At 37.3% G+C, this 10548-nt stretch overlaps 1 protein-coding gene across 1 annotated transcript; it reads left to right on the top strand.

The window, feature by feature from the left end:
* The first annotated feature begins 7127 nt into the window (after window positions 1–7127).
* On the top strand, window positions 7128–9477 carry LOC107863828 (11S globulin seed storage protein 2). The gene is made up of 3 exons (XM_016709989.2): window positions 7128–7792; window positions 8360–8833; window positions 8925–9477. The coding sequence occupies exons 1-3, from the start codon at window positions 7187–7189 to the stop codon at window positions 9303–9305; spliced, it is 1461 nt and encodes a 486-aa protein (XP_016565475.2). The 5' UTR covers window positions 7128–7186; the 3' UTR covers window positions 9306–9477.
* Window positions 9478–10548: the final 1071 nt, after the last annotated feature.

The raw sequence follows: 10548 nt of genomic DNA, 5'->3' as shown, positions 1-10548 counted from the left end.
CCAAACTTTCTCATAATTTGATAAGGACCTATGTAACGAGGAATGATTTTTTTTCTTCCCGAATCTCATGACTCCCTTCATAAGGGAGACTTTCATAAACACCCAATTATCAGCCTCAATTTTCAACTCCCTTTTTCTTACATCGGTATTTGACTTTTGGCGATTTTGGGTGGTATTAAGTCTCTCTCTAATGACTTTCACTTTATGCATCGCCTGATGAACAAGGTCAGATCCAAATAAATGGGTTTTACCTATCTTATACCACCCAACCAGTGATCTACACCTCCTTTCATAGAGAGCCTCAAAAAGAGCCATTTGGATGCAAGAGTGGTAGCTATTGTTATATGTGAATTCTATTAGAGGCAAATGATCCACTCAACTACCTTTAAATTCAATCATGTAGGCCCTTAGTATATCCTCTAAAGTCTGGATAGTATGTTTTGCTGGCCCATCCATTTGAGGGTGGAAAGTGGTGCTAAGGTTCACTAGGGTACCCAAACCTTTCTAAAAAGACTACCAAAACTGAGAATAGAATACGTATCTAGGTCGGATATAATGGATACAAGAGGCCCATGTAATCGAACTATCTCATAAATGTACAACTTCGCATAATCATCTCCCAAATAGTTAGTCCTTACAGGCAAAAAATGAGTAGACTTAGTCATCCTATCAATAATTACCCAAATAAAATCATATTGGTTTTGGGATTGTTGAACCTAGTAATAAAGTCCATGCTGATCATCTCCCATTTCCATGAAGGGAAAGCTATGTATTGGGAGGTACCACCTAGTCTCAAATGTTCCATCTTAACTCGTTAGTAATTCAAACACTTAGTTATAAAGTTAACAACATCTCTCTTCTTGTTATTCCACTAGTAAATATCCTTTAGGTCATGATACATTTTAGTGGAGCCAGGGTGAACAACATACCTGGAAGTATGAGCTTCATCAAGAATCCTTTCTTACAACCCATACACATTCGACACACAACCTACCTTGGTATCTCAAAATACCATCCCCTCCGAGTTCAAATTTCATTATCTTTTGCTGACTACCATATTTCTTGATCTGCGTCAATATAGGGTATTGAGCTTACTTTTTTTTATTTTGGCATATAGGGAGGATTTATCCACTTATTGGATGGACAAACCTCTGTCCTCAGAATCTAGGAGTCAGACTCCCAAATTAGCAATCCAATGAATGTCTTTGACTAAATCCCTCTTTTCTTCCTCGACATAAGAAAGACTGCCCATGGGCAACCTGCTAAGAGCATCAACAACAATATTAACTTTACCTGGATGATAGTGCGGGCTTATGTCATAATTCTTCAACAGTTCCAACCAGCGCTTCTGCCTGAGATTCAACTCTTTTTGGGTAAACACAAACTGTAAAATTTTATGATTAGTAAAGATGTCAATATATACCCCATAGAGATAATGACATCAAATTTTGAGTGCAAAAACCATAGTCACTAACTCTAAATCATGGATGTGATAGTTTTTCTCATGAACTTTAAATTGCCTGGATGCATAGGCTATCAGCTTACCATGTTGCATAAGTACACAACCAAGTCTCACTCGAGATGCATCACGGTATACCACCAAATCCTCTATACCCTCAGGAAGGGTCAAAACAGGAGCAGTAGTCAGCTTGTCCTTCAATCTATCAAAGTTGTTCTCACAAGCGTCAGACCATAAAAACTTTACTTTCTTCTGAGTCAACCTGGTAAGTGGAGAAACTATGGATGAAAAACTCTCTACAAACCTCCTATAATATCTTGCCAAAACCAAGAAACTCTGAATGTCGATTGGATTTATGGGTCTGGTCTATTTCATTACTGCCTTAACCTTTTGGTGATCAGCCTTAATTCCCTCACTAGAAATAATATGCCCTAGAAAAGTTATTACACTGAGCCAGAACTCACACTTAGAAATATTGGCATATAACTCATGGTCCTTAAGAGTTTAAAGGATGATTCAGAGATGATTAGCATGATCTGGCTCACTCTTAGAGTAAATCAAGATATCATTAATGAAAATTATCACAAATAGGTCCAAAAACTGTCGGATCACCCTATTCATGAGGTCCATAAATGTTGTAGGAGCATTAGTCAGTCCTTAGGACATGGCCAGGAATTCATAGTGACCATATCGGGCTCGAAAAATGATCTTGGAAATGTCAGGCTTCCTAACCTTCAATTGATGATAACCCGAACGAAACTCAATCTTAGAGAAACATCTAGCACCTTGAAGTTGGTCAAAAAGATCATCAGTTCTAGGAAGAGGGTATTATTCTTAACTCTAACTTTATTCAACTGACGATAATTTATACACATACGGAGGGAGCCATATTTCTTACACATAAAGAGCATAGGAATTCCCAGGAGGAGACATAAGGAAAAATAAAGCCTTTATCAAGAAGATCTTTCAATTTATCCTTCAATTCTTTCAATTTTGTAGGAGCCATCCTATACGGCAGAATAAAAATAGGCCGAGTGTCAGAAAACAGGTCGATGCCGAAATCTATCTCCCTATCTAGGGGTATCCCAGGGATGTTACCAAGAAAGACTGCTGGGAATTCATTAACTACTGGAACCGACTGTAGAGGAAGATTTTCAGTGCTAAAATCTTTGATCCAAATAAGATGGAAAAAACATCCTTTGGATATGAGCTTATGGGCCTTAAGATAAGATATAAATTTTCCTCTAGGTGTAAGAGAATACCCTCCCCACACTATAACTGGATCATTAAGGAAACAGAAGGTGACCCTTATGGTTCTACAATCTAGTGTAGCATAGCATGGGTGAATCCAATCCATCCCTAGGATAGTGTTATAGTCCACCATATCAAGTTCTACAAGGTCAACCATAATATATCGATGAAAAATAGACACCACACAAATTTTATAAAATCTTCTAGCAATAATAGAGTCACCAGCAAGGGTGGATCTAGAGAAGGGTTTAGAAATATTGTCAGGCTTAAAACCAAAACTTACTGCACATAAGGGATCGCATAAGACAGGGTAGACCTAGGATCAAACAATATAGAGATATCACGTGAGAAAATCTATATCATACCCATAACAACATATGGTGAAGCCTTTGAGTCCTGGAGTATAGATAGAAACTAGCGGTTACAACTCCTGCCTACTCCGAGAGCATTCCCTTTAACAACTAGGGTAAAAAATGTAGTAGTTTGGCCTTTATTGCCCCCAAATGACCCCTCTTTGAGGGGCAATCCATCTGAAGATAGCTAGGCTAACCACAAGTGTAGCACAGTTTCTCCCTAAAATAGAACCTTCCTGAGTGATTCCTTCCATAATTGCTACAACGAGGATGGGATCTAGAGGGTTAATTCACACTTCTCTAAGACTAAGTGGCCTGGTTTCACGGCCCGCCATTGGGATAAAACCTCTGCTCACCAAAAGTTCGTGGTGCAGGCATACTAGCTGATGACTGAACATTGCCCTAAAATTTCTTCTTGGACCACTGCCTGCCCCATTTGCCTCCCTGCTGCTAAATAGCATTCTGATTCGCTAACCTAGCTTTCTTGGCTTGCATCTCCTTATTCCCTTTCTGCTTTTTCTTCTCATCTTCTATCTACTGCATAAACACTACTAACCTAGAGATATCCATACCATTATTTAGCATCGCCTCTTATATTCTAACGCTAACTTATTAGAAAGACCGAATGCACACTTTCTCGTTGAGCCCTCATATTGCACACTAACTCTGGAGCATAATAGAACAATTGAGTGAATTTCAATGTATATTCCTTGATGCTCATCTTTCCCTGCTTTATATTAACAAAATCTTCAGACTTAGCTTCCCTCAATTCCTGAGGAAAGAAATGAGCCAGAAAAGCACCTTAAAACTCTTTCTATACTGTAGGTTTAGCATCTTTACCCCTCAACTCTTCCCACTCATCGTACCATTAATAGGATAATCTTTCAGTTGATAGGCCTCAAACTCTATCCCCTCAGTATCACTGGCATGTATGACTCTGAATATCTTATCCATATCATCTACAAACCCTTGAGGATCCTCCTCAACCTTGGTACCCATAAAGGTGGGTGGGTTCAGTCTCATGAATTAGCCAACCCAAGTGATATCAAAAGAACCAGTAGCAGAACTCATATTTCCAAATCGATGAGATTGCGAAGTCACAAGATATGCATGTATATGGATGGACTGGCAAAATTCAACATTCGAGACTTCTCTCTATGGAGACTAGGTACAGTTGATACCGATCGAAGGGGCTCGAGGAGGGCTATTCTGAACTGGTGAAACCTCTTGAGATACATTGAACTCTAGAGTATGGGCTCTATAATGAGTTTGCATCCCATAAGTAGGGTGAACATCTTCGATATTTACTTTACTTATGGCTGAGATATTCTAATAATTGGATCTACGGGGAGGCATGATCTGAAATGTGGAAAGTCATAAGTTAGGAACCATTCAGACCTTATAGCACAAACTAGAACATAAAGAAAAAGAAAAACATTCCTAAATGCCTTGTAGATTTCTCTTTATAAGTGTGGAATGATACACACCCATAAAAAGGACTCTACTCGACACGGCTTCATAGACACCCTGAAACCCTGAAATGCGCTCTGATACAATATTTGTCACAATCCAAGTCGAGGCCCTAGCCGGATGGGCATCCAAAACCAAGAAAGCTTGAGAGACCTTTAGCATATTATCATAAGCATTATTCATAACAAAAAAATGCGGAAGATAAATTGAAACATAAAAAATTCATAATCAAATTTAGTATATCATTACATGAATTCATGAAAACCTAAATCCAGTCTAAATCGTCTACGACGCTTTTACTGAAACACTAGTCTGTCTAAGCCGGGACAAGGACCCCAACCGAACTATAAAATTGAAAAAAACAACATATGGATAAATTTTCCTTCGAAGTAAGTAAGCTTCACCAACTCTGAATTTCTGAGGAATAATCTACTGTTGAGCTGGACCATGGGACTGTGCCTCAGAACCAACATTATGAGATAAAGCAGCCACCATGAGGACGATTAATACTTGAAATGTATTGGTATACAGAACTAACCAAAAGCAACATATCTTTCATATAAAATAATCAAGAGCATTATGAAAATATTTTAACGTAATATAGATCAAAACATATGGGCATAATTAAAGTGCTTCAAATCATTCTTGTAAAATATAGACCCAATATTTTTCTTAGATTTTGAGCTAGATGGTACACCCTACCATTCTGATTTACCTAGGCTATATGGGTCCGCCATTGACTCAGTCGCCTAGCCCCCAATCTAAGTTTGTCGCAAGGATTTGAGTTTTCATAATTTGGTATACCCCCGTGTGAGTATACCGTAGGCATCCCCCATGTGAGATGTCTTAATTATCCTCTTATGTAGGATAACATATCATAAATCCTACATAGGCAAAGCATAATTTTGGGTAGTATGTTTTCGCGCCCTATTTTCAACCGGTCGAAATAGCAAACGACGTATGATGATGTGTGTCGTGACTCTCGGGTGGTGAACATTTATTTTTTAGAGTCGCCACCTAACTTTTTAGAAAAATTAGGAAAAAATTATTTTTATTGTAAAAGCTTTGCTTTCGCCTTTTCGAAACATTTAGAGATTCTGAGTAAGGGTTTTGGTTACTCGAGGGGAAGGTTTTAGACACCCCTCAGAGCCTATCCAAAGATAGTCCTTACGCTCAGCTTAGGAAAAATCATTGCTTTTATTTATTTGCGAAAAAGGTGATAAGAAAACTTTCATCGTTATTTTCTACTTCTTATTTTACAGAAAAGAAAGAAAACTTAAGGCATAACAAACATGATGCTACAATGTATAAGGAAATAAGACAATCATCGCATATATAAATGTTACACGAATATTTTAAGACATGAGAAAAATAGTTTTTTTTTTTTTTGATGATTTGAATAATATACAGGAAAAAACTTTATTATCTATACATGTATAAAATTGAATAGGTGAATAAAATTTATAAGAAACATTTTAAAGCGTGGAATAGTTTAAGACAAAATATGAATATGAATATATCTGAAAGATGTAAAATTTTACTTAATCTGTGAAACTTAAATAGATTAAGATTAGAAATAAGCGAAAAGAAAAATGAGATAATATAATACATAAGCGTAACAAATTTGAGATAATAATAATAATAATAATAATAATAATAATAATAATAATAATAATAATAATAATGGCGATAATGATAGTATTAATAATAATGATAATAATAATAATAATTGAACAATAATAAATGTTATGGTGTAAATAATAATGGTAATAATAGATATGATGTAAAATAATTGTTGTGAAAGTAATGCGATGTACCTTATACGTGGTAGCAAAAAAATATATTATACCTTACGTTTTCTATTCTCTTGAGAATTTGAAAACCCAAACGAACGTTAAAAATATAAAATATAACTTTAACGTTAGAATTATATACTAAAGGTTACAATTGGTGGGTGGACTCTTTGATAATATTTACACTTTAAAGCCCGTACAACAATTTGAGGCCTTAGTCGATCCATATGAGCCCAACCCAAATATTGCTGCTTCCCCCCCCCCCCCAACCCGCCGGTATTTTTCTTTGTATAAATAACAGTATTAATCCTTTTGGAAGTAATTACACTCTCTTCCACTTTTTTAATTACTTTACTCTCTCCCTATTAATATACATAAGATAACCGACTTATACATAACATTTTGTGTATATGTTGGATTTTTTGTAATATATTTAGAGAGTTGATATTTTCTGTAATATTAAAAATATAAGTTGTGTATTTATGTAATTTTTGCTTTTCCTTTTGAGTTCAAACAATTCGAAAAATAAAAAATAAAAAATTAAGCAAAACAAAAGAGCTTAGACAAGTGGTAGATGCAAAGGCATGCAGAAGGTGTAAGCAAAGCAACTCCACACTTGCACACGTATAATTTCATGTAAATTAAACCAAAACATCTTTGATTCCTTCGAACAACCATTGCAAGGTGTCCGTTGTTCACCATGCAGAAGAAGACAACTTCATCATGCAGAAGAAAACATGTTATTGCCACTCGGCCTTCCTACTTGTTACCCTCCAACACTATAAGAAGAGTGGCCTCAGTCTCTCCAGATCTCATCCCATCTTTGCATTTAAGCAACAATAAAAAGATAATCCTTAGCCATGGCGGTCACTACTAGGCTCTCGTTAGCTTTATTCCTCTCTGCTTTTCTCTTGTTTGCAGCAAATGCTAGAGAATATCAGGGACAACCAGGTCAGTACGGTGAGACAGGCACTCGTCTGACTCAAGCACAACAATGCCGCATACAGAGGCTCACTGGAAGCCAGCCGTCTCAACGCATTGAGTCAGAGGGCGGCTTCACTGAGCTGTGGGATGAGAACGAGGAGCAATTCCTGTGCGCTGGAGTTGCTCCTATGAGGAATGTTCTTCGTCGTCGTTCTCTCTCTTTGCCTAATTTTCATCCGATGCCTCGCTTGGTTTACATCGAGCGTGGCCGGGGATTGATAAGCATTATTTTCCCCGGCTGTGCTGAGACTTTCCAGACCCAATCGCAGACCTTCCAGGCTGGCCGAGATCCATGGGAAGAGAGTGGACAAGGCCGCAGAAGCGATCAGCACCAGAAAGTTCACCGCATTCGCCAAGGTGATGTTGTGGCAATTCCAGCTGGTGCTGCTCATTGGTGCTTTAACGACGGTGAGGAAGAGCTCGTAGCCATCTCCATCAACGATCTCAACCATCAGTCCAACCAACTTGATCAGAACTCCAGGGTAAAATTTATCACTCTCTCTCTTTCAGTTTCTTTGAATTTGTTTGTTTGATTTTAATTTGACATGATATTCAAGTCTATTTTTTTTTTCAAACTTTGTGTCGATTTTTTCTTGAGTGTAAGAAAATTTAAAAAAAAAACACTTGAATCTTTTAGTCTAAAACTAAATATTCTACCTTAAAGGTAGGTAATTGGATCCAAGTGTCCTTTAATTTTATGTCTTACACAGGTCTTGTGAAAGTTGAATAAAAGAGTTCTACAAAACGGAGAGAGTCATTCGAGTAGGACATAGAAATTGAATACGGAGGGAGTAGTAATTAGTATTAATTCCCACTTCTTTATGTGATCTGATGGATTTTCAGTTTACTTAAAAAGTAATTACAGGTAAATCTCTCTATCAACATTAGTCTTGATAAAAATGGTAACTGATGAATTTCGCTAGTTAAACTACACCAATCAATGTAAGAGTATTTTAATTTCTTGCAGTTCCCGTGTATATAATGAATTTCTAATCTTTTCTTAATTCGATGTACTTATTCATGGATTGTACTATTTGTGTGGACGATAGGCATTTTACTTGGCTGGTGGAGTACAAGAAATTGAGAAGAAAAGAACTCAAATTGGTCTAAGAAAGCAAATCACGCAGAAGTTTCAGAACATTTTTCGTTCTTTTGACAGAGAATTGATGGCTGAGGCCTTCAACATCCCCACAGAGATCGTGAGTAAGATGCAAGAAGAGCAAAGTGAACGTGGATTGATTGTTAATGTCAGGGAAGGAATGAGCATGATTAGGCCAGATGAAGAAGAAGAGGAGGAATTCGAAGAGCAGCAAGGGTGTTCACGGCCGTATAACCCATGGGGAAGGAGAGGAAATGGCTTGGAAGAAAACGTTTGCACAATGAAATACCGCGCCAACATGGATACTCGAAGACGAGCTGATATCTTCTCAAGGCAAGCCGGCAAAATTAACCATGTCAACGGCCAAAAACTTCCCATCCTTCAATACATGGACATGAGTGCCACTAAAGGAACCCTCTATCCGGTAATTAAATGAATCGTTCTGCTCAGATGATTAAAATAAAATATTTTCTACTAGTACTATGACGAAAATTGATTAAAATTTGCGGATGCAGAATGCAGTGATGAGCCCTCATTGGGCAGTGAATGGCCACTGCGTGGTGTATGTACAAACTGGAGATGCACAAGTGCAGGTAGTAGACCACACTGGACAACAAGTAATGAATGACAGGGTGAACCAGGGAGAGATGTTTGTTGTTCCTCAATATTTCGCCTCAACATTGAGAGCAGGGCAGAATGGATTTGAATGGGTGGTGTTGAGGACAAGCAGTCAACCAATGAACAGCCAACTAGCAGGTTACACATCAGTGATTAGAGCCATGCCCGTTGAGGTCCTCACAAATGCCTACCAGATATCACCAAATGAAGCACAACGCTTGAAGATGAACAGAGGAGGAGAGAGCCTCCTTTTATCTCCACAGCGTAGGTCCTTTTAAAATGTATGCATTTAGAACCTTGGCTATTGTAATTTTCTAGTAGTACTGGTTTCTAGTCTTTGTTTTTAGGCAAAGACCTAGCAAGAGCGACTTGTAATTAGGAGCAAATAATGAAACAAAATAAAAGCTCCTGCCCTTTTTGTTTCTAAATAAATCTCATTCAAGATTTTAATTTCTTCTTTGTGTGAAAAAATTCGGAGCGAAAGGGATAGGCCAATTAAAAATAATAAATTTCACCTCGATACTTAATACAACATCAAGACTTGAGTTCCGTTAATGCGGCAGCATATGTACTGCGCTTCAAGCAATTAATGCCATGTCAATTTCATCACAAGATAGAAGTGGTTTAAGTACACATAATGATTGAAGAATTGCACAGCAAAAGATATGGACATGCTTTGAAAGTGTCATTATAAGAACTCATACCAAAAGATAATTTGATTACCATGTAATTACTTGTGATGGAAACGTAATAAACAAGTAAATTGTTGAAGTTGAAGTGGAACAAATGGGTTATGATTTATCTAAATATCCTATTGAGTTATCCACTTAAACTGATTAATTGGCAGTAAATTTCGCTACTTCTATTTTTTTTTTCATGTTCTTGCTCCTTCTACCTCTGTTTCACTTCTAACCGCTTCCTACACATATATAAACACATTGTAACGTCTTGATTTTTGGTGATTCTTGTGAATTATTTATTTCTATGTGATTTGATCATTTTACCACTTTTTGTAGTTGCTTTGTAATATTTCTGGAGTGTGGGGATGATTAGCATGGTTTTCAATCCATTTCGGTGTGATTTATGCTAGTTTGTGGTTTTTGGAGGTTAAAAAGGCTTATTAGTTGACTTCGGTCAATATTTATTGATTTGTGCGTCTGATGACAAAACAGACTGCGCCAGCAGATCCGGAACGTCGATTTTAGATTGGTAACATGGTTGGTGTAGTTTTACGACTTTTGTATCTCATTTCGTCCCTTGGTTCGGAAAGTTGTGAAATTGAATTTCGGGGATCAACTTGTGAAAATGATATCTTTTTTGAAATTCTAATATCGCCATTAAGTCCGAAGCGTCGAATTTAGTCTAGCAGCATAGTTCGTCTGCGTTCTTGGGATTCCAGACGAATCCTGAGAGATCTACGCAGACTTGAAATTCTTTAAGTCTTCAACTAGTGCACCACTTAAGCGAATGGTCTTAACAGCCAAAGTTTCGCCTACACGATGACAGACTTGCTTAAGCGAC

Source organism: Capsicum annuum, chromosome 3 (genome assembly GCF_002878395.1).
Source record: "Capsicum annuum cultivar UCD-10X-F1 chromosome 3, UCD10Xv1.1, whole genome shotgun sequence".
Classification (NCBI taxonomy): domain Eukaryota; kingdom Viridiplantae; phylum Streptophyta; class Magnoliopsida; order Solanales; family Solanaceae; genus Capsicum; species Capsicum annuum.
This window is presented reverse-complemented; position numbering and strand designations above follow the sequence as displayed.

Coding starts and splice junctions, on each gene's coding strand:
- LOC107863828 (XM_016709989.2), top strand. CDS start 7,187: ATGGCGGTCACTACTAGGCTCTCGTTAGCTTTATTCCTCTCTGCTTTT. Junction 7,793..8,359: donor AACTTGATCAGAACTCCAGG/GTAAAATTTATC, acceptor TGTGGACGATAG/GCATTTTACTTGGCTGGTGG. Junction 8,834..8,924: donor CTAAAGGAACCCTCTATCCG/GTAATTAAATGA, acceptor TTGCGGATGCAG/AATGCAGTGATGAGCCCTCA.